The 24686-nt window shown below is 30.8% G+C and overlaps 2 protein-coding genes across 2 annotated transcripts in view; both read left to right on the top strand.

Moving 5' to 3' along the window:
* Positions 1-24686, top strand: part of LOC129949546 (aspartate--tRNA ligase, cytoplasmic) — a 121238-nt gene that overhangs the window by 24447 nt on the left and 72105 nt on the right. The gene's annotated exons all lie outside the window — the stretch shown is intronic.
* On the top strand, positions 216-23126 carry LOC129949553 (lipopolysaccharide-induced tumor necrosis factor-alpha factor homolog). The gene is made up of 4 exons (XM_056061082.1): positions 216-353; positions 22211-22245; positions 22314-22440; positions 22521-23126. The coding sequence occupies exons 2-4, from the start codon at positions 22239-22241 to the stop codon at positions 22621-22623; spliced, it is 237 nt and encodes a 78-aa protein (XP_055917057.1). The 5' UTR covers positions 216-353; positions 22211-22238; the 3' UTR covers positions 22624-23126.

Here is a 24686-nt window from a genome sequence, read left to right on the forward strand (position 1 = left end):
CACTGTTAAATTATCAAGTTCATTTCCATCAACAATGTATCTAGCAACACTTTGACTAAGATATTTTTAGAAAAAGCTCTGCAACATTTCAAGTTCAAGGAAATACAGAAACATCTGACTTAGCTTCACTTAGACTCAACATAATGTTTCACTGTTGAGCTTTTTTGTGTTTATATCCATTTTTGTTTCTTTATTATTTCTGCAAATAAAATAAACCATCATCAATGATTCTTCCTCTCAATCTGAATCTGGTGTTTATGTTACACAAGTGTAGTTCGCATATCTCCCCGCTTAACATTCCCTTTTCTTCTGTCGGCGCCGTTGGGTGTTTATAAAAGAGTTCTTTAGTGATTGTAAGTTTCGTTTTTTCTTTAAAATTTAATAGTTTTTTTAAAAGTTATTTTTAAATTATTAAAATTATCATTAAATTTAAGTGCGGAATTTAATTCATAAATTATTCAAAACTTCACATTTTCATACCTATTTATTGGTGTCTTTGAATCCCAATTTTAATATTCAAATCTTACTGTTTTTCTAATTTCTTATTCAAACCAAAATTTGACTTTGAATCTTTTATTCTTAAAAAGAATGTATAAGGAGGTGTTGAAGAAACCGTGATATGAATTTAATTTATCAGTAGAAAAGTTCTATATGATGATTTTTTAAAACAAATGAGAGTGGAAAATAATAAAAATAGTGACATATTTTGAGTCGCAATTTAACAAGTGTGTATTTGATGCAATTCAGGCGCAACTAAAAAGTTAGATACATACTGATTGAAAATTCTAATTTCAAATTTAATTTATTATGCAGAAATCAATCGATGTAAAAAAGGATATTCCACATAGTTGATTTAAAATTATCATTTAATTTGAAAATGGTATACTAAAAATATGTAAGGAAATAATGTTTAAATGTACATATGTGTTTTAAAAAGAAGCGTTATTTGTTGAGTTTTCCACTGATTGGTAAGATAGAATTTGCAAGATTTTGCTGAACGTTCAAAAAAGTGCCAAAACGTATCACAAAATAAATAAGTCATAAAATCTATTTTAGAAATTTACTAAATAAAGGAGACATTGCAAATTTTAAATAGAAATATATTTAAAAATTATAACACTTGAAATTATAAAGTTTAAAGCTACTATTACACTACCAACAAGTTTATTATTTGACGTTAAAACGTCGCCGTTAAAATGTGTCGCAAACGAATATTCCTGTCAAAGAGTTCACGAATACACTAACCGGTCACGGTGATACACATTTTTAAGTCTACGAAATAACAATTTTCAATGACCGTCTGATAATTTTGACAGATCAGAATTAAATACCGATTTACATACTACACTTGAAGTTACACTTATTTTTATAAAATAGTTTATGATCATAAAAGTTTTGAGAGTAAACATATTGGCAGGAATTTTTTGGGACATTATTGACCTAAAATTGTTATTCCTGTGATAGAAAACGTCTCATGCCATGACACTGGGAACTTTAACGTTGCGTTAACGTAGAAAATTTTGTTTTGTTGGTGACGTAAGAGAATCAAGGCGTTGACCCCTTACGTCGTCGACTAGCTTAAATGTTTTGGAAAACCACTATTTTCCTACATTCAACAGGTTTTGAGGTAAATGAATGAAAACTACGAAATGTATTTATTTATAATTTTGCCTTAAAACTTAAAATACAGCTTTTTTAGGCAACCTTTAATCGAAAACCGAAACTTTTTTTTTCATTTTCAATATTCTTATCAACAGGGCCATCGATTTTTGTATGAACTAAATTATTCAATATGGCAAATATTTTTTTAATCAAAACATAAACCAGAACCTTCCTTCTCCGCTTTTCAAATGTAGACACATGTGACTCTCAATAGTCAGATTCAGTCTACATAATGGCTGAATCACAAACACTCTTCAGCTTCGGCTTCGTCTGCGTTACGGTGGGCCTGCTTCGAGGTTGCTTTGAATGACATTTCTATTATTTCATCCCTCCAAAGAGCAAATATTTTGTTTGTTGACATTTTTGTACAGCTGTTGAGCTGTCAGACAAAGGAAATATTCAGGTAATTGAACTAGAGCTTCTGTTTGGAGTCACATTACGTTACATTCTTTTCCTTGCGATTGTCAAACGAAACGTGAGGTCGAAGCTCCATTGTGATAGCATGCATTAAATTCCTATGGCTGAACTCGTAAACGTCAGGTGAAGCCGAAGCTGATGCTTGTTTGTGATTCAGCTATAAGGAATTTGAAAGTAAGACAAGTTTTCAGTATCTGATTCGCCAGCTGCCAAAAAAATGTCTTCTAATTTAGGCAACTTTATTAGAAAGTTGAATGGAAAGTAAGTCAAGCAAAATTTCCATAACTTTCAAGTCAATTCCACTTATGTCAAAATGACAGCTTATCGTAATTGTTTAGTTAACCGAAAGCTAAACATTATAACTCTATGAATTATTTATTTTCTGCACAATTCTATTTAAGTTGTCAAATTAGAAAAGCAATAAGTTATATTTGTTTAAAATAGAAAATACAACTTAGGGCTGATTTGTAGCTTGCTTAAGAAGTTTTTTGTAGACAAATATGTTTTTGGTAGTTTTGCACAATCAACTGAAAGAAGAGGTTATTGGAGTAAGGTTCCGAGTTAGAAGTTTAACAAGTTGCCTTTGTTAAAATTTACGTTCAAATAATTCAGTGGATTGCAAATGACGTCCATTATGTTGCCTGAACATTCCTAATGTGAACGCAACCTTAATTCTACTAACGAAACTGATGAAGTTCACGAACGAAAAACAAAAAATTAAAAAAATAATAAACATTTGTTTAAAAAAAAATTCTGGGCAAACCACAATATTCTCAAAAGCGTTGGCGCACATTTTTTGTTATACCGGGTGTTTTTTTTTAAATATCTTGAGAACTTTAAATAACAATAAAAGGAGGAAATATAATTTTAATACATTTGTAATTATTATAACCTCTTTACTTCCATTCCTCGTTACTTGACATTTATTTGTAAAATATAAGTTTCGATTCATGTCCGTCCAATTTTTCACTACTTTTCCTAATAAATCTGGTGTTATAGTGGCCTAAATATTGACTTCCAATATTTCAAAAGTTGCCGGTTTATCAGCATAAACCATGACTGAAAATCATTACTTCGTACGGACAAGCAGGCAGTTAACAGCCCCGCTTTAGAAATAAAATTATTATAAAATAAGTGATTTTGTGAAAAGTTGCGCTTCCGTCTTGTTGGATTCAACTGTCATTGATGTTTGGCTGATTAATTTTTGTAAACAAAATTCAGTCAGCGTAACGTCTGCTCATTTTCAAAGTCTGCTTGTAAACCGCACTAAGCAGTCAATTTTGATGAATGTTATGTTTATTCGGTAAAGCCTTCAGGACTGTCTTCACATCCATAATCTGCAATTCTACTTATTAATAGAGCCGTTTAACCAAAAATAAGCTTTAACCTTCATTACTAAACACTATGCAATGGAAGGAGTCATCTAAGAACTTTCCCAATTCCTCCTTTTTCAAAGTAAATTTAAACATTTTTCAAGGGATTTTCTTTTGATAACTTGATGACTTATCAATACTCACAGAAGAGAAATGTCAACTGAATTTGGCATTCCCAATAACTGTCAAATCATAGACTACAACCATCGAAATTTCTTAGCAACTGACAAAAACGCCGAACACATTTTGATTATTAAGATTAATTTAGAAAATTCTACTAATAATCGTGAGCCATTTTTTTGACATTTTAGACACAAACCGAGCTGTCAAATTTTTGTCATATGCTAAATATTTTGTTATTTAAACCATTTAACAAAATAAACCAAATATCCGATAAAAGAAACCAAAAATAAATGAGAATATTCAAAAAAGCTGATTGTCAGTTCAAATAAAAAACAATTTTAACTAAATTTTCAAATTGATTTATTCAAAAACCAAAGGTATGGAAATTGCTTTACGCATATTTTTTTAAATAAATTTAATTTCTCTTAACATTCATAGAGGTGCGTATTTTGTTTGTTCTCAATTTTTGTTTCTTTGTATGGTCGGCTAATAAAATAAGATACACATAGGCATTTTATTTTTCCGAAAACATATCCAAAGTAATTTATGGCTGATCCCAAAATTTGCGTAGAAACATATTTTTTAAAAATATACTTTTTTATTTTAATATTTTCTGTTTCTTTTCTTTTTTTTAAAGCTTTTATTTTTATTGCTTTTGGCTTTGATATTATATATTTTTTTTCTAAGGTATACAAATTTCAAAAGAAAAATAATATATGCATATATAAAATATAGGTACTCCAAAAACGTTAAGACATTTTTTCTTTTCCCATGATATTTTTGTTTTTCAAAAAATAAAAAAAACTACGAAATTATGTACACTTTAAAATCGATTGACCAATTAAGTCTTATTTAACATCATGATTAATTAAAAGGTTCTTGATGACTATATGCGTAATTTATAGATTAGGTCAATAGTTTTATGTTCTGAAATTCTTTTATATGTATTTTTAAAAAATCCCGAAAAGCATGACCTAAGCATCTTAAGAATCATCCAGATGATGTTCATAAAACAGATGGCCTTTTTTAATTATCAATGTCAAATTCCAGCATAATCGATAAATTTAAACTTTTACCGACTTTGGAGCTCTTGAGGGGATATGCTTCATGTTTCCCATGTTCAATTTCAAAAACCCAAAACTTAAGCAAAGAGCACGTGTTGCATTAAGTCATTGGATTCATTTTCATTCAACTTGTTTGTTGATTATTTTTGAAATACGTTTGGATGGGAATTAATTTGTCTTGTTCAAATTCGAAAGTGAGAGTAAAAACATAAACCAAAACCATCTGTATTCGGAAGCGAAAAAATGAAACACACACAAAAATAAGTGGCGAATTTTTGGCGCCACTCCCATCTTCACTTTTATTTGCGCCTGGTGTTGGGTTCGTCAGTTCGTCTACATTTTTTGTATGTGCTTAGTGTTTGGGGGTAGAGAGGAAACTCACGCCAAAATTTTGTTATGTTCTCTGTATTTGGGGCTTGTGTTTTTAGAATTCTTTTGTGGGGGAAGATGTCAAGAATGTTGATACACAAAGTTTTGCGGCTCCCAAAAAGCAAAAGGGATGACATCACTTCAGCTTGAAGCTTGAACATAGATAGCTTTTCTATTTATTTTACGTTGTATCTATCTATGCCTTATGAATTTTTGGTTTTCATTGAAATCGAATGTGTCTACTGTCGGCCGAATCGCTTCGGTCGGTAGAACATTATAAAAAGATACCAACTTTATGTATCTATACACATATGTATATACAAAAAAAAAAACAATAAACCAAAAGACAAGTCAAAATTAAATGAGATGTGGTTGATATGAAATAAATAGATACCTTACCACATTACAAATTATCTATTCCATCAAAACACTTAGAACCTCGATGAAAATGTAGAGAACGATTTTTGTGTAATCACAATGTTTGAAAACAAAGAACAAATTACGAACATTAGTCAAGAATACCCAAATACACTTCGTTTTAGAATTAATTAATCAATAATAACAATTATTATGCTTGTCAAATGTTTACCTATATTCTAAGAACCGCTTAACGATATAAAGATAGATCAATAAGTTGTGTTATCTGATTTAGAGTACATTGGTTGCATTTTCCGAAATTGGATCTGTAAATACATCACCGATTTATAGAATCCAAAGAGTATAGGCCTTTGAGGAAATCAAATGTCAATTTTGACATTTCTCACATATACAAAGTTCAGGTTCAGACGATATAAAATAAGGCAAGTTTATGGTAACTGATTGTTAAGCTGTCAAAAAATTGCCTGCCAATGAAGGCAACTTTAATTGGAAAGTTTGTCAAAAAAAATTCCCTAACTATCAAGTCAAGTCTACTTATGTCAAAATCACAATCGATCATATTTTTTTATTCAACTGAGAGCCGAACTTTATTATTGTATATGATTTACTTATTTTCTGCACTATTCCGTTCAATGTTTTGAGTTTCCTTGTCAAATTGGAAAAGAAATAAGTAATATTTATTTACAATACAAAATACAAATTATGTTTTACTTTTAGCTTGCCTGGGGACTGTTTTGTAGACAATAATATTTTTAATATAGTTTTTGCACGATTAACCGAAGGTAAAGGTTAGTGAATTGAAGTTGTGAGTTTAAAATGTATGACACTTGAAAAACTAACCAACTGCAAATGAAATCTCTTATGTTGTCTGAATTTGCCCAAAGGCCAACAATTCATTCTGAATCCCTCTGCAACTCATTCATTGCTTTCGGTGTTTAAGCACTGCCTTAGTGAGATATTCACAAAAAAATGTGATATTCAAAATGTGATTAGAAATTTATCAAAAATTCTTGTTAAGGAAATCATGGATAATAGAAACATTATTTATAAACAATTGTTCAAGGTCACTATACATTTTTATTTTATGATTTGTGGGACATTCGCAAACGAAGACTTAAAAGCTTGTAAACGGTTAGCTGACACTTCTTTTGTGGGATATTCATAAAACTATTAAGCTTAAAGATCAACTTGTTTCAGTACTTGGCCAAACACACGCATAGGTATATTTACTTTTTGAAGATTGAGAGAGTTGTCAAGATTTTTGGTCATAGATTTTTCAAACTTCAGGTTTGGGACATTCACAAATAAGAATTTGGTGTATTATTCAAAACGGAAACATTAATTAATCAAAAAGCATATATGTATGGTTTGTCACATTATTGATCAATTGGGACACTTCCAAAAGAAATCTTAAAAGGTCTTTAAAGGCTAAATGGTTTCATTTGTTTGTCATATCGTCCCTAGCTCAAAAAACAGACTTCAAATAAATTTTGCTATACAGATAATAAGGCAGAAAGATGCAGAAAGGGCTCTCAAGAAAATTGCGTCGGCGGTTTTTTTACCATAGCAGTTTTAAAAAAAAGGTGAACATTTTGTTTAACCTTAAATATCTTACGCAAAAGAATTGAATTAAATTTTATATAATATATTGTACCGTGATACCAAACAAATATATTTTTTGAAAACAATCCAATTAACGGTTTTTTTATAAATTAAAAAAACTGAAAAAAATGTGTCACCTTGAAAATTTTAAGAATACAAAATGATTTTATCTCCAAAACAATTTTGTACAACGAGAAATAACGTTTTTAACATCTCAAAAAAAATTGAGAAAAATTGATTTTACAGTTTTTCTTATAAAAAATAAAAACCTAAAACCAATTTCGACTTAAATATCTTTTCAAAACTTCAAGATTATGGCTTTCAAATAATTTTTAATTATAAGAAATATTGTTTTCAAAATTCTGAAACATTTTTAGAAAAATAGAATTGACAGTTTTTTTACAAAAAATAAAAACATAAATAAAAAAATTAATAAAAGTTGGTAAAAAGTTAATTTCGTTTCAAATATCTTTTCAAAACTTTGATATGTTGGCTTAAAACTACTTTTATGTATTAAAAAATACTGTTTTCAATATTGAGTAAAATTTTGAGAAAAACCGAATTGACAGTTTTTTACAAAAAATAGAAACTTAAAAGAAAATTTAACAATAGTTGGTAAAAATTGATCTTTCAAAAACTTGAGACTTTGGCTTCCAACTTATACAAAATATTGTTTTCAACATTTGGAAAAATTTTGAGAAAACCCGAACTGACAGTTTTCTTACAAAATATAAGAACCTTAATAAAATTTGGTAAAAATTTACTTGCGACTCAAAAAGCTTTTAAAAATTAAAAATATTTTCTTCAAACTCTCTTTATTTCACAGAGAATATTTTGTTTCGATATTTACTATTTTTTTTTATAAAAATTCAACAGTCCGTTTTTTTCATAAAAATAAAAAATGTACAAAAAATAGTACGAAAATTTGATAAAAATTGATGTTCAGTTCTTGATATATCTCAAATTAATTATATTCATCCAATTTGTAAAGTTTTAGAAATTGGTAAACAAAATTTTTCGACTAAAAATCTATTTAACAAAACCAGATTTTCAAACTAAACTATTTCTTTGTATGAACAGTATTGTTGGTAATTTTAACATTTGTAAGAATAATTCAACTTACAACTTTTTTAACAAAACCCGAAAACCTACAAACCTTTTAAGCAAGACAAATCGACAGACAAGATGGGAAGTTATCAATGTGGGTCGCATCGTAGCCTCTTTTTTCGTTAATGATTGGGGCATGGTAAAAACAACCAGTCGTACTTCTTTCTGGATATTCTTTTTGTGGGATGTTCTCAAAAAACTAGAAAGCTTGGAGGTTTCAGTAATGGATCTTATACACATTTTTGAATTTTAAGCTTTTTTAAAGATTGTTAAATCTTCATAAACACATAATTTGAAAGGTTACTTTAAAGTTACTAACATTGTTAGAATGATTCTAAATTTTTACACGCTGAATTTGCCTGTCTTAAACAACGGGAAATTGGAACACGGAAGGTATCAAACACTCTTAAAGCATATATCCCGGACAATTTAAACAAACTTTACTTAGCAAAACTGGACTACCAATTTTAGAATTTAATAAGTCTCTAATAAACATTGCATCAAAATATTTTCGTTGAATTTCAAGACTTTGTAGTCCAAAAAGCAAACATCGGGCATCATATGAAGGTCGAGGAATATTCCAACGTAATAGATAAAACATGTATCTAGAAAGGCATTTTTGAATTCTTTCTAGTTTATTTGAGTGGATGAAATAAAAAGGATTCCATACTATACAACCATATTCCAAAATATAAATCACGTATGAGAAATACAGGCTCTTAAGAATGAAGGGATCTTTAAATTCCTTCGAATTTCTTTTAATAAATCCTAACATAGAACTTGATTTGGCTACTAGTAGATAGTCTATGTGACTATTAAAATTGAACTTAGTGTCATATATTACACCTAGATCCTTCTTTTCTTTAATTTTATCAAGGATCGTATTTCCTAAAGAATATAGATGATGAACGACGACAGAATGTAAGACTCTGACACTTAGTTACATTTAAAAATAGCTTATTGTTTACACACCAATCATATAAATTGAATAAGTCTGTTTGCAACTTTAAACAATCTGATACATTTTTTACGATGCAGTACATTTTCAAATCGTCAGCAAAGATAAGACATTGTGGATGAACCAGAACTTCTGGAATATCATTGAGAAGTAGAAGAAACAACGAAGGGCCCAGATGACTTCCTTGGGGGACATCGGATGTAACCATAATAGCATTAGAAAGCCTATTGCCAATACGAACGAATTGGGTTCGATCACTTAGATACGACTCAAACCATATTAATAGATTAGAGTGCAAACCACACAGCTGAAGCTTTGAAAGCAAGATATGATGATCGACTCTATCGAATGCTTTGCCAAAAACCTTTCTCCATTGTTGTAAGCACAAAATTAGAAAAAATTATAAGATTGGTGTTGTTAGATCTACCACTTACAAAACCATGTTGCATTGGAGAGGTCATTTCTTTTAATAAAAGTATAAGTTTCTTATAAATCAACTTTTCGAAAAGTTTTAGGGTAGCTGATATTTTAAAAATTGGACGATAGTTTTGGACATCATTTTTTGAACCTGCTTTGTAAATAGGATATATAAAAGAATTTTTCCAACTTTCAGAAATATGCCTTACTCAATAGACCGGTTGAATATATTCCTAAGTGACAAAGCAATTTCCTGTGCGATATGATTAAAAAGTATTGGTGGAAAACCATCAAATCTTCTTTGATGCTTTTTTATCTAAAGCCAGCATGTTTAACTCTTCTATAACTTCGTTTACCGAAATATACGAATTTCCAAATTTAATGAATTTATTGAATTTGTATGAAAAGATGTTGTGTCTTGATTTGGTTTCAGCATCGATTTACGGATTAACTTTTTATCTTGAGCTTTGATACTCGGCAGAAAATTATGATATCCGATATTGTTGAATAATGTGTCAACAAGTCTCTTAGTTTCATAAAAAGGCAAAAATACACAATTCTCAATCTTCATCTACACAGTTTGTAGCAGTTGTAGAAAACATACTTCAACAGAATACTATGGATTGTTTTTAACTTAACAAATATAAGGAGCATTTTTTAGGATTGGGATATTCGCAAGGGAATTGTATAGTAAATCATGAAAAATTTCAATTAATTGTTAAAAAAACTTAAATTAAATAAGTAAGTAAGTAATTCATTTATCTATAAATATTTTAATACAGTTTGAATAAACATAACGAATTTTATAAAGCGTTGGCATAGCCCTTAGTTCAGTTGGCAAAGTATATTCCCAATTTACACCATTTAAAAATTCTATTGTTTCTTGCATTGTAAAACTATTTTTCTGGAAAAATCGAAGTCTTTGGTGTCTTAACATTCGGGAAATGCTTATAAAATGGAAGCAGTCTTCTTTTGCTTTCATGTTGCATAGTAAGAGTACAGAATTGGTGGAAATTTCCATTTGAGGTTAAGAGCTTACATCTGGATTTGAATATTAACGATATTTATTTATAGCTAAATGTGTTTTCAAAATAATCATGCTTAAAAGGTTATGATTTAGTTGTGAGTAAATTATTCTGCTCTCAGATTGCTCAGCCTCTAGTACTAATTTTTCTCGAACAAAGTCTTTGTTTTCCTGAATTATCTTGTAAAGCTGCTCCTTTAGTTGAGCCAAGTTATTAAAATCAAATTGGATAACTTCTCCACAGATATCGCCAATACTTTGCCATTTTGCAACCCACCTGCCCTTATTCCGCATTTCATAAAGGAGCATTTTCTTTGTCAAATGAGCATCTGAATGTAAAGCAACTTTATAGATGTGGTCGGCCTGCATCTTAAGGGTGTTGGTAAACAGTTTTGCAATCCCGTTTCTTATGAAATTGGGTAGAAATTTCATAGGAGCTTTTCTACCGCTTAAAATTCATCTGTTCCCCAAACTTGTGGGGATATTTTAACAAAACATTCAAATATTTTGTATTTAGCTGACAGCAATACATTTTGGTTTGAGAAAATATTCCTCCATGTCATATTCAGCAAGCTTTACGAAGACTTCGCCTTTTCAAATAGATGATTTTTGAAATCCATCGTTTTGTTCAATAAATAAAATACTAGTAATCTTTAGTGATTTCAAAACGATGGCCATTGAAGAACCAACCTTCTCTTACCAAACTGTGAGAAGATCTTGTAAATAACATGATTTTGGATTTTTCAATATTTATTGCAAGTCCCCATGTGTTACAGTATGTTGATAACCGATTCATCATAAGCTGCAAATTTTCTGGTGACTCTGAAAGGATCACTAGATCATCTGCATAGAGTAGAACATTGATTGTAGTGTCAGCTATCTGAATCCCACCAATATCGTTAATGAAGAACGCAAACAGCAAAGCACTCAAAGGGCATCCTTGTTTTTTTTTTATAATAAACACACACTCAAGGGGATATTACTACCCTTATTATGCAGAGGCACAGTGTGAGCACTAGGAAGAGGAGAGAGGGTTTAAAAAGAGATGTCGGTGCACATTGGTTTTGAATTCCTGAATATTGCAATGGCTGGGAAAGACAGAGTGTGGTAAGGCATTCCACATTCGCGTAGTACGGCTAAAGAACGAATCTCTGTATTTGACAGTACGACCGAAGTTGGGCTCGAGGGTATACTGATGAGCATTCCTAGAAGCGCGAGTATTACGATTGAACTGTTTAAGGGGAGGAATGCAACTGGCTATTTCACTACAGCATAAGCCGTTAAAGTAACTGTAAAAAAGGGTCAGAAAAGAGACCTTACGACGATGTTCAAGCAAAGTAAATGAACCTATGATGATATTATCATCTATCAATTTAAATGCTCTACGTTCAATACTATCCAAGAGGCTTAAGTAAGTTGCAGGAGCACCAGCCCAGAGATGGGTGTTGTACTCAAGCTTTGAACGTATGTAAGTCTTGTAGATAACAGCCAGATCAGAAGGGATGAAGTATTTCTTGCATCGCCTAAGGAAACCCAAACACCTTGCGGCATTTTTGGCGACATCGCGTATGTGATCATTCTAGAAGAGGTGGTTGGTGACAAACATACCGAGAATATCGAGGTGTTCAGTCTCATTGATGCAAATGCCATCCATGGATAATGGTAATGGGGTTGTATCTCGCTTTAACGATACAAGACAGCATTGGGTCTTCGAAGCATTAATTGCCGCGCGGTTTTTTAATCCCCATTGAACAATGCTGTTTAGATCGGGATTTGATGAGCTTATCATATTTTGTCGTTGCAGTTCCACATCCGATGAAGAGGGATGTGAGTCTGAAAACGAATATGAAAAGCTAAGAGTACTATCGTCAGCGAAACAATGTATTGGATTGGATGTTGCAGACAGAAGATCATTAATAAAAATGAGAAAGAGTGTTGGAGATAAAACAGAGCCCTGGGGCACACCAGCATTTATTTTATGGTTTTCAGACTTGAATCCATTCTACTTGTATTGAACGATCCGAAAGGTAATTGCTAATCCAATGAAGCAGGGATTCATGAAAATCGAAAGAACGCATTTTCGATAAGAGAGCCTGACGCCAAACCCTATCAAATGCTTTTGAAATATCAAGTGCAATATACATACTTACTTTCTCCAAAACGATGGAAAGATTTGCTCCACTGTTCGGTGAGATGAACCATGAGATCACCAGTGGACCTATTGCTACGAAAGCCGTATTGCCGGTCATTAAGAAGTTTTTTGGATAATTAATCAGCGTTTCCATGACCTTGGAAAGAAGGGACGTAAGTGCAATCGGTCGGTAGTTAGAGGGTGAGGAAGATTCGCCTTTTTTGGAATAGGCTGGACACCAGCGTTAGTATCAAACCATTGTGAGAACGTAGATCCATCCCAAACCGCTGCTTCTGTACCAGTATACATATTCATTAATACATTTAAAAGTTTTGAGGAGATTCCGAGTTAAGAGAGTTCGAAAAAAAGTGCATTTCTGGTTACAAAGTTGAAAGCTACCTTAAAGTCAACAAAAAAAAAGCATGAACCCGCTTGAAAGTCAGTTAAAATGCTGTTATTATCAACCCACTTTTCTATTCTGTTCATTAAAGCAACGCAAAATATTATAGCCATAACATTCAAGAATGATATTTCCCGATAATTTTCGACGTTGTTTGGATTACCTTTCTTATAAATAGGGAAAATAAAAGATTTTTTGAACGAGGAGGGAATAAATTCGGTTGAAAGAATGTTGTTAAAAAGCTGCTTTAGCTTATCAATGAAAGCTGGTGTTGCATTTTTAAAGTATTCAAATGAAATTACGTCTTCGCCTGGTACTTTTTCATCTTTTGCTCTTTGAAGTACGATTTTTATTTCATTTGCGTCTATTTCACAATCCAAAGTTTCCTCAATAAGCAGTGGTTCTGCATAAAAACAAAATTAAATTATGTTCAACAAACATTCACTTATAATTTGTGGGATATTCACAAGTCGTATATTTTTGTTTTCATTTTAAGATAGAAATTATAAACATTTTGAAGGTAGCAATTATGCAAAAAATGATATCCTTTTGTTTAACTTTAATTTTAAACAAAAATTCCAAGACAGTTTCCCATTTCCTTATTTTTGGCCCATAACCAAACAATTTTCTAATAAATGCTTACTCTCAGCCATTTTTTGTTGTCCCTTCCCATTGATCACAAAGTCTTTAGTTAGTACACAACTATTTTTAAAAGTTTTGAACTGATATCTATAATAAGATCCAATATTATCGTTTTGTTTTATTCTTTCTTTTGTAACAAGACTAATTTGCAACTATTTCAAGTCCAAAAGAAAAAGGCTATATTTATTTTTTTTAATTTTCTGTAAAAATTAAATAATTATTGATTTTCCTTAGAATTTGCATTTAGTCACTCACACAAATTGCATTTGATAAATTTTAAAATACACTATCACGCAACCTCTAATCTATCAATGTTATCATTGTCTATACCTTCTCTCTCCACTATTTCAGCCCTCGGTCTTCTATATGTTCTGAAATACTTTACTTTATTTCCTTAAAACAAAAAATTGTTAAAGCTTAAAAAACAGGAGTTTTTAGTGACACTATCTTTCAGCATGCATCAATATTTATATGTAAAAAGTGTATCAACATATTTATCAATTTTTAAAATCTTGATGTTGCTCATATATAGAAATTCTAATAGCTCGACCACTAATTGAATGTCACTGTCGCGTTATGATTGTTGCCTCCATAAAGAAATAAAATCAATAATTCATACATTTATATAGAAGAACTTTACCATATGCAGGCTTGCCAGATTGGGCTATTTATGGAAAAATGGGCTGTTTTTTCTGAGTTGCCGACAACTGTAATTCCAATCACAATTGAGCTATAAATAGCCCAAATCTAATCGTGGGTGGTTTTATCGATCTTACAAACATTAACAATCTTTCTAATAAGTTTCTTGGGAATTTGACGTATTTTGTTCTACAATTGTAAACTTTAAATGTCAGCAATACATGAAAGTGATTTAATTAAAATGTCTTTTATTGGTTTATGGGCTACTTGTTGGGCTTTTTTACAGCTCTTATTTTGGGCTACAGATATTTTTAAATTGCTCTTTTTAGCTAATTTAAGACACGGCAACCCTACTTCTATGAGTAAACATTCTGTTAATGTAAATAAAAATATAAGCGAGAAATGTGCATGTTAAGGAATAATTAAATGCCTGCGTTTCGGTCGTCGTTGGTGGTCATAGTTGGATAGTTAAGTATAATTCCGCCGAACCCGTTAATAAAATGTTTGAAAATCCTATCATGACGAATTTGACACATTATTGAGAGACATAGTGTTCTACTAACACGGTTTTGAAAATATGTAGGTACATAAAACCAAATAGATACCTACATAAATGGAGTGATGTCACAACTTCCTGCCTTAAGGATTTGATTGAAAAAGGGCTTGGTCAACACTCAACTCAACAATGTACGAATATAGGTTGAATATGGATTGGGTATGGATACCATATACTTGTGGCACACAATATGATTAAAAAAAAACAAAAGCTTTTCTTGACGATTGAAGTTCAAGAGAAGCATTTGCCTATAATAATTGTTATTAACACTATAAACTTAAATAACTACTTCAGATTGTCAGATTATATTGCTTCTTATCACAAGTTTTTAGGGAGTAACGAGATTGGAACCAAGGAAAGGAACGGAACGGAGTTAAAGTACACACTTAAGTTACATAAATCTCTTAGGTAACCATGAATATTTAAGAAATCTGATTTTGAATAGCCCGGATTTTGGGTAACTATCACTTTTAAAGTTTACTTCTTTTGACATTTGACCAATTAAAACTACAAAAATGGTAGAAATGTTGCCAATTCTCCACAATCAATTCAAAACGTTAATGGCTGAAACACAGAGACATTTCAGATTCGGCTTCGTCTGCGTTACGACGATGGGCATTCTTCGAAGTTGCTTTGAATGACATTTCTAAAATGACACTTCTGTCATTAGCAGCTGTTATTCTTTCTCCAAAGTTTGTTTTGATTTTTCGTGCAGTAAGAAATATGAATTTTAAAATCGAAAAAATAAATTTATCGCGGAATTAGCTTACACAGACTATCGTGGGTATGTTTAGCTCATGGAGCAAGAAGAAGCGAAGACTGAGAGACGTCTGTGGGTCTGGGAGCTCAATCTATGAGAAGTTCTTTGAAACTTACTTCCTGTTCTACAAAAATAAAACGTTTTCAAGAAAAAATTATACACTTATTCTATGTTAATATATTTCAATAACTCACCTTTTAACTTTTTCTAATAACCAATGCAAAATTTTGTTTGTTTGTTGACTTTTTTGTATAGCTGTTGAGCTGTAAGACAAAGCAAATGTTCAGCATATTTGAACTAATGCTTCCGTTTGGAATCATATTACGTTACATTACGTTCTTTTCCTTACGATTGTCAAACGAAACGATAGGTCAAAGATTCTTTGTGATAGCATGCATTAAATTCCGATGGCTGAACTCGTAAGCATCAGGCTAAGCCGAAGCTTTTTTTTAAATCTTAAAGGCAAGTATTTCTATCATAACACGCCAGTGCACTCATAACCATATGCAAACTTAACTTTGACCATAAGCGTAGAGCTGGAATCTCATTGTATTGTATACATTATAACTTGATGCATTCAAACTATAATGTCATATCAAATATGATTCAGAATGGCAAGCTTCTACCTTATCTACTCATCTAACCGGTTCAAAATGAGTTTTATTTTTAAACTTGACTGGAAATTATAGAATGTTAATCATTTATTAATAATTAAGCAATTATATAACTTTAATTAATAGAAAAACGTTGATATGAGATTTTATTCACACATGTTAAAAATAATTGTTTTATATTTTCAACAAGTTATAGACATATAGTATTAAACATAGTATTAAACTTAACAATAACTTTTAGATAATTCAAAAGAAATTAAGAAAGATTATTGATTTTTGCTCAATTTAAGAATTATAAATAGAGAAAAACATTTGTGTTTTTTTTTTTTTTTGATTAAATGATCATAACTAGATTTGGTACCAGTTTCATCTGGCTTAAATAGTAATTAACGTTATGCTACCAGTAAAAAAAAGAATACCATAGGCTACGAGTATAAGACCAACTAGGGTGTGATGTAATTTAGGTTAATATTCAACAACCACTCCAATTACAAAAATGCCAAGATCAAATCTCATTTGATAACTGATATTTTTCAATCAATTTTATTTTATATCATTGTGAACGTAAACTATACGAATATTGTTGAACTATTGTGAATATTTTTAGAAAATAAATAAAATCTGCGAAGCACTTTTGGTTTTTCCTTAGAATCCTGTAAGCTTGTTCATTCGTCTAAGCGGAAGACAACAATGCGTGGTGACAAGTGATCGTTCTTCTTCCTTTCTCAATGTCTTAGCAGGAGTGCCTCAGGGATCTATCCCCGGACCAATTCTCTTCTCATTATATTATGTAAACGAGCTTTAACATGTTGTTAAAAATTGTCTGATTCATTTTTATGCTGATGATGTATAATTCCTTATAAGTTGACCCTTTGTAGAAAAAAATGATAGCGTAGATTTAATGAATGAGGACCTGCACCTCAATCTACAATGGTCCAAAAAGAACCATATTTTCTTAATCCTCTCAAATCAACAGCTTTTCCGATCTATCGCAATACCTTTGATTTTTGGGTCCTAAACCCCTTAAAGCTTGAAGGCGAAGTCATTGACTATGTCAGTACATAAATTTAGGTATAATATTCAACCGTGCCCTTACATGGAACGACCCCCTTAATAGTGCCATTGGAAAAGTCTATGGTAGTCTTCGTGGTCAGTTCACTCGGAGTTTCATCCCTACTAAAACTAAATTTCTACTTGCAAAAACTCTTTTACTACCTATTATGTTATATGCATGTGAAGTTGACAGTTTACTAAACTTCCGATCGATAAGCTATCTGCATGAAATCATTCAAACTCAACAACCGGATTATCTACATAACAGGCTGAACTTCCCTAGTTCATCAAGGTCTTTTGCCCTTATACAACCTCGATTATAATATCTCATTTCTGAGCGTCAATTTTGTGACCATGTTACACGCCTTTGGAACTTCCTGCCCACCACCGCAATGAGATCTATAAGGAGCGCGAATAGGTTTAAATCTTCAGTTTTAAATTATTTGGCAAACCGTTAATAATATTTATTAGGTAAGCCCTAATCTTTCTCATTTTTGTTTTTTTTTATTCTATCTTTTTTACATTAAATTAATTTTAAGGCTGCAAAACTTTATAAGACTTATGTCCTACTTTGTAAGCGATTTTGAAATAAATAACAAAAAATAGACAATTCTTTTTAAAGCAGTATTGTCAATAACAATTTTCATCAACTTTGTGGTTACCTGTCAATTTTTCCTTCAGTCGTACATTTGCAGTTTATAAGTTGGTAGTAGCTAAGAAATAAATTAATTGAGGCTTAAAATTGTTAATTAATTTGTTTCTAAAACTGTAGCCTACATAAAGTGAGAGAATTTTGTTAGAGCTTTACGACTTAGGTCTTCCTGAATGAACTTTATAAAAGTGGCAAAAGAAAACAAAAATTGAAATAGAATAACATCTACAACCAAAGGATCATTTATAGCCTACGTTTATCAAAAAAGAGTTAAGTTTTGGATTCAAGTATTCATTTTTTTCTTATTCCTAAACATCTGCAAGATGGACATTCACAATATACAAAAATTGCAATTGTTCACAATTACATAATATTTTATCAATTCAGTTTCGCGATCCTGATTTTTATTTCGTCCCAATAAGAGTGAATCTTTTAGTAAGACTTCCAAGTCACTTAAATGGAGTCAGAAGACCCTAGAAAATTTTTATAGACTTATAGCTTATTAATTGCTGATTGTTAAGGTTAAAAAAACTGAAAAAGAAGCTGGTTACAACTTACAACTTTAACAAAAATATTTATAACAATATTTTATGTGACCTAAAAATTTGTAAGTCAATATTTTTCCTAATACTTGATTCGAAAATCATTTCTTAACAGATTTTGTTGTTTTTGTAAGTTTTCGTATTTTTTAAAAAAGACTACCTGACCCGCCACGCGTTGCTGTGGGATTATAAATGCTTAAATTTCAATTTAATTTAGCACTATTCGGGCACAATATTTTTGGTTTACTTGTCTTTCGCTAACACAAAGCTCGATGACTGAGCCAGTTATGATTCAAGTAATTACTCGGTATATCCGGGAAAATAACTCTGAATCAATTCGCCATCATAAGAATGATTGTTTTAAAAATGTTTTAATTTTATTTGCGAAAGTATGGCAAGGTATAACTGGTATAACTGGTAACTTATAAAAGGAGGAGAGCATCACTGAAATGTTTATCATTCAATGAACGTTTGGAAGGATGACATAGCGCCATCTATAGAATACTTACTCAATCCAGTCAACAGATGTCTCCTTCTAACGTTTGGACCCAACAGATGATTGTGACTGTCAAATAATAGACAAATAATTTGCAATAATATGACATTGAAAAAAACTGCACACGGTGTACAAATTTGATTAAATCGGTTAAGTAGTTTCGAAGTCCAACGCGGACAACGTAATTTATTCATATTAAGGTAACTAAAAACTACCAACAATGTTTTGCACATGATAAAATACTTTCATAGCAAAAGGTCTACTGGTGATCTCATGGTTCATCTCACCGAACATTGATACAAATCTTAACATCGTTTGGGAGAGAGTAAGATTATTGCAGTCTGGCATCTTGCTCTTTTATCGAAAATGTGTGCTTTCGGTATCGACGAATCTCTTCTTCGTTGGATTATAAATTTTCTTTCGAACCGTTCAATACAAGTTGTTTTGGACAAATTCAATTCTGGAACTCATAAGATAAATGCTGGTGTGTCCCAGGGCTCCGTTTTGTCTCCGACCCTTTTTCTCATTTTTATAAATGATCTCCTCTCTGCTACTTCTAATCCAATACATTGTTTTGCTGACGATAGCACTCTTACCTTTTCATATTTGTTTCCAGACTCACAATCCTCCTCTTTGGATATGGAACTGCAACCGCAAAATTTTAAATTATTAAATTCCGACCTACACGCATTGTACAATGGGGAATAAAAAATCGGGTGGAATTTAATTCTTCGAAAACCCAATGCTGTCTTTTATCGTTAAAGCGAGATAAACCCACTTTGCCACTATCTATGAGTGGCACTTGCATCAACGAAACGAAAAATTTCGACATCCTCGGAATGTGAATCAGCAACCACCTTTTGTGGAGCGATCACATACGCGATGTTGCTAAAAATGCAGCAAGATGTCTAGGTTTTTTTAGACGTTGCAAGACATTTTTCTCTCCGTCTGATCTGGCTACAATCAACAAAACCTATATACGTCCAGTAACTTATTTAAGCCTCTTCGACAGTATCGAACTTGTTTACGTCACTTGAACATCTACGAAAAGTTTCTTGTCCCACCGTTTCTTACCGTTATTTTAATGGACTGTGCTCTAGTGAAATATCCAGTTGTATGCCTCCCCTCAAACAATTTAACAGTAATACCCACACTTCTATAAATGCCCATCATTGAGCCCAACTTCGGCCGCACTATGATGTACAGAGATTCATTTTTTAGCCGTACTATGCGAATGTGGAATGCCTTGCCACGCTCTACTTTCCCTATCATTCCAATGTTCAGGAATTCAAAATCAATGTACACCGACACCTTCTATCAAACCCTTCCCACTTTTCCTAATGCTCACACTGTGTCTTTAGCATATTAAAGATATACAAAACGTTTTTAGTGTTTGCTAATTATAAAAAAAAATCGATTTTTGTTTACAAGATCTTTAGTCCAAAACCAATTTTTACTTATTTTAGTAGCATTTTTTAAAAATTGTTATTTATTATATAAACAAATACAGATTTTATTTTTCTAAGAACAATATCTTACGTTACAAACAAAATTTAGTGCAAAATAAAATAATTTTTTGTAAATACATTCATTTATTGACGAGATATCAAGAAATCAATTTGTATTAATTTTGTGTATTATATTTTATAAATTAAAATTTTTATGAAAAATCTAACTGTTAGATTAAAAAAAAAATTGAATCAATGTCGAGGACATTATTTTGCATAAGATAATATTAAGTCGAAATTAATTTTTTACAAAGTTTTAGTAAAGTTTTGTAGGTTTTAATTTTTTGTAAAACTTTCAATTTGATTTTTTTAAAAATTCTGTCAGAGGTCAAAAACGTTATCTTTCATGGCATACAATTATTTTGATATTAATATCATTTTAATTTTTTTTATTTATAAACAAAATTCATTTGAAATCGAAATCTCAAGTGGTTCTTGAGATATGGTGTGCCAAGGGTACATACATATGTACATACATACGCACACTCAGACATTTCTCTAAAAATCTTTAATTTAGATTCTAGAGACCTTCAAACTTCGAGAAATGTCAAAATTTTCAATTCCACAAATCGAAAGTTAAAAAACTAAACTAAAATGTTTTTGTCACCCAAATATTTTTCGAGAAGAAAAATATAAAACCTCCAAAATAATTAAATGCAACAATGCTTAACGTTTATAACATGTCGTTTCACTTTTAGAAAAATTGACGAATTGTCAGCTTTTTCACACAAAAGTAAAATCCTAAAAAAATAGTAATACAAATTATTAAAATTGATTTTCAACAAGAATATCTTGAAGAAAAATGAACGCATAGAGTTTAAGATTATTTTATCCTAAAGGAAAAATGTTCCGATTTTCTCGTCTGACATTTTTTTTATAAAAATTTAAATTTTTTAAAAATAAGTAAAAACTTTTGTTTAACTGAAATATCCTGAAGACTAAAGAGAACTTACCAATTAACTCCAAACTTGTTTCATCTGATACAAAAATGTATTGGTAACTTTCAGTAAATCAGTTGACAATTTTTATATATCGACTTTAGCTTAAATTATTGATTGAAAAATATTATTTAAATTAATTAAATGCCACTTTGGTTTATTGAAAACAAAAATAATCATTAAAAAATGCATTAATGTTAAGTTGTCAATGTTGATCGCACCCTACCCTCCTTTTATATTTATTACTTTCGCCCGATTTTCATATCTACCTTGAAACCGGACCTGTATAACTGATATGATATAAGAAATGGAATTTCCATTTGAGAATTATACATGTAATTTTTTAATTAAATTGCAAATACGAGTTGTGATTTATAGTTTATTTCTATTTACAATGTAGATAGTTACTAGTTTAAAGTTGAAAATTGGATATACATACATAGACAATATTTTCTATTTCGAATTTATAATGACTTTATATTTATCAAGAAAATAATTAATTTATATTTATAAACTACCACCTAGGCGATCATAATTTTAAATTCATTTAATAACAAATAACATTCTTCTTAGAATCTTCATAAAGGTATAAAATAAGTTGGAAAAGTTAAACTTAATCAAATTCAAAGAAATAAAAAAATAAAAACCCCACAACTTTTATTTTAAAACTTACTTTTAAGTGTAGTTTTATGAATTTTAGGAGTATTTTCTTTGACTTTACTTTAAAACTAATAAAATGTTTAGCAATAAAATATTAACAATCCATTTTCTTGTCTATTTTTCAGTTACTCTAAATAATTATTTGCTTTTAAAATGTCGAGTAAGTTTTATCATTAAATGAATATATAAACTTCTCTACTATATTAATAATTTTTTTTTTAATTAAAGCAATTCCCGTTGGTACTGAACCCAGCAACGTAGTTTGCCCAACTTGCAGACAACAAGTCTTGACGAAAATCGAACACAAAGCAACAACCAAAACTCATTTGATTGCATTGATCCTTTGTCTTATTGGGTAAATTATCTCCTATATCTCCCTCCTTTTCATTGAATCTTACATCTCTTCTCTCTATCTTTTTTAAACAATTTTTGTAGATGTTGCCCATGTGCATGTTGCTTATACTGCACTGGATGTGCCCGAAATGTTGAGCATTACTGTCCATCCTGCAAGGCATTTATTGGTGTTTACGAGAAGTAAAAATAATTATAAACAAAAACAAGTAAACATAAATATTTTAACTAAAAACAACAACAAACCAAAAAAACACAGAAGAGTAGTGTAAAATTTAAATAAATGTGTGTCACTTTATAAACAACCAAAAATATTAAAAATTTAATTTTAAAGTTCGTATAGTAATTTTATGAAAACAAAAAACAAATTAAATATTGTAAAATATTATAAACGAGCTTGATATTTTTTTGTTTTTTAAGAGTCGACTATCTTTATGGTAAATAAAGATTTTTTAAGAACGATGTCACATTATTTTTACACCACATGAATTTTTTTAATATCATTTAATATTTCATTTGAATTCACATTCTCCCTTAAAAATAAATAAACTTAAGAACAAAAAGAATACTGTCAATGCACTTTATTATATAAATCCAAAAAATTATTATTTTAAATATGTAATTTACAATATTTTGTTAAATATTTTTACTGTCATTTATTAATGTTAATAAAATGTATCCATTACATAGTTTAGTTATTTTCTAATGTGTTTAAGACTTATAAAGTAAAAACAGATGGAAACTTTAAAAATGGTAAGTGAAATGAAAAATTATCTGGTTTTATTATGAAATTCAATGTATTGATTTATTAATCTTACTGTACAACAATATTTACTTGACATACTAAAGGAAAAGTCCAAATTTCACAACAAGGGAGTAAAGACTTCCTTTAAAACCCGTTAGCTTGTCCAAATCTAATTCGATAGATTCACCCGTAAAACTAGCAATATAGACCCAAGTTTGTACAAAATTAAGCCGATTTATTATGATAAAATTTAAAACTCTATTGACCAGCCTTGATAAATCGGAGTATTTGAAATGAATCTTGAGCGTGTCGATGAACAACGGTGGCAAACCTGTTTCGATATAAAGCAAATAATTGGGAGTTGTTGAAGGGAGAGCAAAGATTCGCTTCAAGAAGAAACGTAATAATTTGTCCACATCCTCGTATTCTTTTTAGCCCCACACTTGCGTGGAGTAAAGCATAATTGATTGTGCCACCGCTTGAAACAGTTTATATTTTGCTGAGTGTTGGTTTTTCCAGGAAACGCAGAGCGTAGCCTTCGACTCCTGAAGTTTTGACTTGATTGATTTGTTTTTTCATACAAAGGTTACTTTTTTATGGTCACACCGAGGTATTTAACTTCCTTAACAACTTGAACTTCCAGATCCTGGTACTTCCATTTTCCATAACTACCGTATCTTTCGTGTCCTTTTCTTAATATCATTATGTTAGATTTGCTAAGGTTGACTAATAAATACCATGTATCGCAGTATTTTCCAAGTTTTCTGATAAAAGTACGATATCATCAGCATACAATAAGCCCGGAACATTTTGTCCCACAAAAGTTCATCCCTCCTCATGTGTGCTGCACTAAATCCTCAATAGAGTGAATAATAGAGTACTCAACGCACATCCTTGTTTTAGGCCCATTGAAGAACTGAAATCTTCGGAAAGGCATTTTCCATCCCAAACAGCTATTGAATCTTTAGCATAAAGAGCTCTTAAAATATTGATGAATTCGGAGGATATGCCGATTGTTCCGACAACTCAGTGGCGAGCTCTGTCCGCGATTCCAAACTTCTATCTAGAAACAAAAACACAACGATTTTTAAAGTGGAAAATTAAACAAAAACCACTATCTCTCTCTTTTATTTAGGGTCGACCAGGATCTGTCCAGTCTCTAATCTTCTTTTACATTTATTATTGGCTCTACATTCTCTTATACTCTATCTTATTATATAAAAACATCGAATGCAGAGTTGCCAGACTCATGCAGTTCGATACACCGATATTCAAAATTTTAAGAAAAAGTGCCTCTCGAACAATGCTGTCAAATGCTTCCTTAAATTAAACATTTGCAATGTTAAGTAGCAGAAACACCCGATCAATAGTTGAATAAGCAGAGCGAAATCCAGTTTGCAGTTCACGTTCGCCCACGAAGTAAGTCTACTAAATATCATACTCACAAATATCTTCATAGACGCGTTTAAAAACGATATTCCTCGATAATTCTCTGGAACAGATGC

Source organism: Eupeodes corollae, chromosome 3 (genome assembly GCF_945859685.1).
Source record: "Eupeodes corollae chromosome 3, idEupCoro1.1, whole genome shotgun sequence".
Taxonomy (NCBI): Eukaryota; Metazoa; Arthropoda; class Insecta; order Diptera; family Syrphidae; genus Eupeodes; species Eupeodes corollae.

Excerpts from the sequence above, each read along its gene's own strand:
- LOC129949553 (XM_056061082.1), top strand. Across the intron at positions 22,441-22,520 it reads TTGATCCTTTGTCTTATTGG|ATGTTGCCCATGTGCATGTT; the intron begins GTAAATTATCTC and ends CAATTTTTGTAG.